This window comes from Aethalodelphis obliquidens, unplaced genomic scaffold, assembly GCF_003676395.1.
Source record: "Aethalodelphis obliquidens isolate GAN/ISIS:26980383/991018 unplaced genomic scaffold, ASM367639v1 scaffold16, whole genome shotgun sequence".
NCBI classification, from domain to species: domain Eukaryota; kingdom Metazoa; phylum Chordata; class Mammalia; order Artiodactyla; family Delphinidae; genus Aethalodelphis; species Aethalodelphis obliquidens.
Window position 1 is genome coordinate 31,128,263 of NW_020837960.1, and position 4,019 is coordinate 31,132,281.

At 54.1% G+C, this 4,019-nt stretch overlaps 1 protein-coding gene across 1 annotated transcript in view; it reads left to right on the forward strand.

Moving 5' to 3' along the window:
• The first annotated feature begins 3,649 nt into the window (after nt 1–3,649).
• Nucleotides 3,650–4,019, forward strand: part of AMER2 (APC membrane recruitment protein 2) — a 9,346-nt gene continuing 8,976 nt past the window's right edge. Inside the window, exon 1 of the mRNA XM_027116128.1 lies at nt 3,650–4,015. Coding sequence (XP_026971929.1) covers nt 3,650–4,015 — 366 coding nt within the window. The remainder of the gene's footprint in view (nt 4,016–4,019) is intronic.

Genomic DNA, 4,019 nt, shown 5'->3' on the forward strand with positions numbered 1-4,019 from the left:
CAGGAATCAAAGTATGAAAAAGAAAACATAAGACCTTCAATCTAGCTTGGGGCCTGCTGTGCTGAGGTCCCTCTAGTCCCCATTCTCCCGGCCCTGGTCCACGGCACCCCTTCCCCAGGAAGGAGGGCACGGTAACCCCTGGCCAGGCTCCCTGCAAGGGGCACCCACTCGGGTCTCTCCTGGCAACTGTGCACTTCTTCTTGTGGTCTCAGCTTGTACGAGGCCCACAGCATTCCTCAGAGGGCAGGGCCAGGCCTGGGATTTGTGGACAGAGTAGACGCTGGCTGAGGGTCAAGGCTCGCAAAGCTGGGGCTGTTCCTAACAGTCCCCATAACAAGGACTTTGGTTTGGAGCACAGTTGAGGTCTTCACTTACATCACAGGGCTTCTGACGCTTGCCCTGGAGAATAATCGTGGGGGTGGGAGTACAGATGGACAGGAGTGGGGAGCTGGCATTTCCAGTGGGGCTGGGGTCCAGAGCAGCTAAGTGGTCTGAGGATGGGAGGTATTGGTCCCAAGTCAAGCATCATTTCCAGACTTCATTGATTAAACATTATCCCTTTAAAGACCTGAAGCAAATTTAAAGTAGAGCCCGTGGTCTCCTTAATGGGGAGGGGCAGGGGCAGCTCCTCTGGCAGCCACACCGTGGCTTGAAGGGCAGCTTGGAGCCCCGCCTTCTCCACGTTATGTTCTGGGTGGTTCCCTTGAGATGGAAAATTCCCCTCAGGAATCTTAGGACAAAGGCAAGGGACAGGCTGGTTGGAAGACATCTGAGAAAGCAGTTGATGGTGATGGTGATGGTGATGATGATGGTGGTGGTGGTGATGATGCTGGTGGTAGTGGTGATGGTGGTGGTGATGGTGGGCTCGCAAGTGATTCCTCATGCATTTCTCCAGTTTTCTTGTTTTGATTATCCTCCTCCAATGGCACGCACTGCCTTGTGCAGAAAAGACGAGCGTGCACACATCTCCAGCAGAAGGCATGCGCTGTGTTCATTTGTGAGGCATCCCGCCATTTTGGAATAGCTTTACCCTGAAGCCCCAGAGACGCTTCCTCTATTCCCTTCTGCTCTAATTTTCTGTTCACTCTCTAAATTTGGGGCAGTAGCAAGCTGGAGGAGAAAGAATGAGAGACGAAAGCATAACCTAAACAGAGGTGCTTCTGGTAAATGATCTTCACGGTCACGATCTGTCTTTCAGAGAAGCAGTCACCATTCTGTGCAATCTTTGCGTCCCCACGCTTGCCTGTGAAGAGCAATGTAAGGTGTGAGAAGCCTTTGCAGGGATTCATGACAATGGCCTTGACTTCAGTCTGCCACCCACCAGCATGATTGGACCCTAACCATCACCCTCCCGAGTGGCCGGAGGGTCTCCCCATCTGTCGGTCCTTTTGGTGAAGTCCTTGTAAGCTGGCCTCTCTCTTTTCTCTCTTGGTCCCCGTAACCAGGCCCTTGGGCTGGAGGACATCTGCGGGTCCCCACCCACACCACAGCTTCTAAAGCTCACCTTCCCCGGGGCCCTTAGATGCTTCCTGCATGCGGGCTCCCTGTGATGCGGGCTTCCTGCATGCGGGCTCCCTCAGGACCACCAGGGCACCTGCTCTAGGCTGAAGACTGCTTTGTCCCTTTCTCTTTGAGTTAGGTTCTGTGTCCTAAAGGAATGATGTCCATCCCAAAGTCCTGGCCAGACTTCTTCCTGGGGTCCCAAGGATTCTCACGTAAATGAGACTCATTCGGTCCGTCCTGTGAGATCAGAGGTCTCCAGTGGAAAAGCAGGTCCACCTTCTCCCAAATCTCAGGCTCAGGGATGGGGAAGGGGAGAGTTTCTATAGACCACTTCATTTCCTTCTGATTCCAGTCATCAGCTCTTTCAGACCCTGCAAGGGTTTATGAAAGAGTTCATTTAGCCTTCCACCCCAGGGTTACTACAGTTCTGTAGTAACCCACGTAGCTAAGCAATTGCATGGTGTGTGTAAAAGAATTGAGAGGTTTTCAATGTCCCCCAAGAGGCTGTGAAGAAATAACAAATGGGTTTCTCTTTATGGTGCTTCATACCTATTTTCTCCCTATGGCAATGAGGACTCTGGCTCATCAGGGCAAGTGGTCAGTTCGAACTGGGAAAAGTCTGTCTGGTCTCAGCTTTGCAGTCTGTCCTGGCAGAGATGCATGCAAATAGTGGGAGAGAGCTGGGAAGAAAACCCTTTCCTGAATCCAAACTCTGATTTCTCAATTTTAAAAGAGTGTCTTTGATCGAAATCAACAGAAGAGGGCAACTATACAACTAGTAACCCCAAGGCCTAAATTCACACCGTGTTCCACGCTACAGAAGCTGCAATGGTCCATATGTTATTATGGACCATTATTATGAACACTCCAAGTTCAGTCCATGGGGTTGGGGTTTCTGAGGCTTCTGAGTAGTGCACAAAAAACAAAGCTCAAGATGATTAGGGGAAAGATGGATATTTGTGTATATGTAAATACCACGTGTTATTAAGTAATATTTAATGAATAACAATAAATACTGTGTAATAACTACTATTATTACATATTTATTACGTATTATTAAATAATATGAAACATAGATTATATGTAGGCACAGCTTCTCCAAATTGGCAGCCACTTTCAAAGTCAAAACATAGCAGAGATCCCCGCATGGGGCTGTTCCCTGGGACAAGATTTCCTTTTTCCCAGACCGAGCAGCCAGACCAAGTGGCACTCAGGGACACTGCCAGGCTTCTTCTTGCCCCACAGGGGAGAGGACTGCAGGACAGTCCTGGGAGGTGGTGAACGGGGCTTGCAGCAGCAGGGGCAGGAGTAACGCATGTGTCCCGCTGGATGGAAAAGGAGAGGGTAGACCCTGGACTCCAAGGACCACCTGTGGAGTGGACCTCAAACCGGGCCCTCCGTCCTCAGCTCGGTCAGACTGGGTGGTGTCTTCTGTGACCTCAGCCCCAGTAGCTGGAGTCTGGGATAAAAGCCAAGGTTGTCCCAAAGGACCAGTCAACTTCCACCCCAGGGAACTTGCACTTTCATTGCAGAGTTGCTGACTGGTATCTGACTGATGGCCGATGCTTTTGTAGCAAGAATCTGAACCTCAGTGATCCAGGTTCCCCATCGACCCGGAGGCTGTGCTCAGCCCTGGACAAGACAGATGTAAACAGACATCCTCCGTGCCCGCCGGGATTGGTACCCAAATGATAAAAACGGACATGCAGGGCGTGGGAAAGGCATGAGGAGTCATGAAGTCCGGGGCCGGTGGTTAGAGAAATCAGTGTTTTGTGTTGGGTTGGATTTCTTTGTCCAATCGGGGGCATTTTGCGATCCACGATTGGGCTTCTGAAAAGAGCGATCAGGAGGAGGAATCTGAAGGTGGGTGAGACTGGATGGAATTTGTATTGCAAGATTACGGCTCTAATTTCTGCAATCAGCTCGAGGAGTCTCCACCGCCCGCTCTCGCCGCAGAAGAGCTGCAGCACAAAGCCGAGCCGGACGCGAAGTGGGTTAGGGCGTTATATAAGCCCCGGCGGGAGGGGAGATGGTCTTTTCTGCGCGCTCCTCCCGCGGCGGCGGCGGCGGCGCGGCTCGGGTTGATTTAGAGCGCGGCTGACAGCGGGCTGGCGCGGCCGCGCTGACGCCAGGCTGCTGCGTCGCCATGGAGACGGGCGGGCGCGGCGCGGCTGTCAGCGGCGGGCGCGCGGCCGCGGGGGGCCGCCGGAGGAAGGCGCGGGCCGCGGCCGGGACCCTCGCGGCAGACATGGACTTGCATTGTGATCGCGCCGCCGAGCCGCCGGCCGCCGAGCCGCCGTCGGGCAAGATTAACAGAGCCGCCTTCAAACTGTTCAAGAAGAGGAAGCCGGGCGGCGCGATGCCTAGCATCTTCGGGGTCAAAAACAAAGGGGACGGGAAGGGCGCGGGGCCCGCGGGGCTGGTGCGCAGCCGGACGCACGACGGGCTGGCCGAGGCTCTGGCGCTGGAGGGCGGCCGCCGCGAGGAGCCGCGCGCGGGCGGCGGGGACGGGGCGC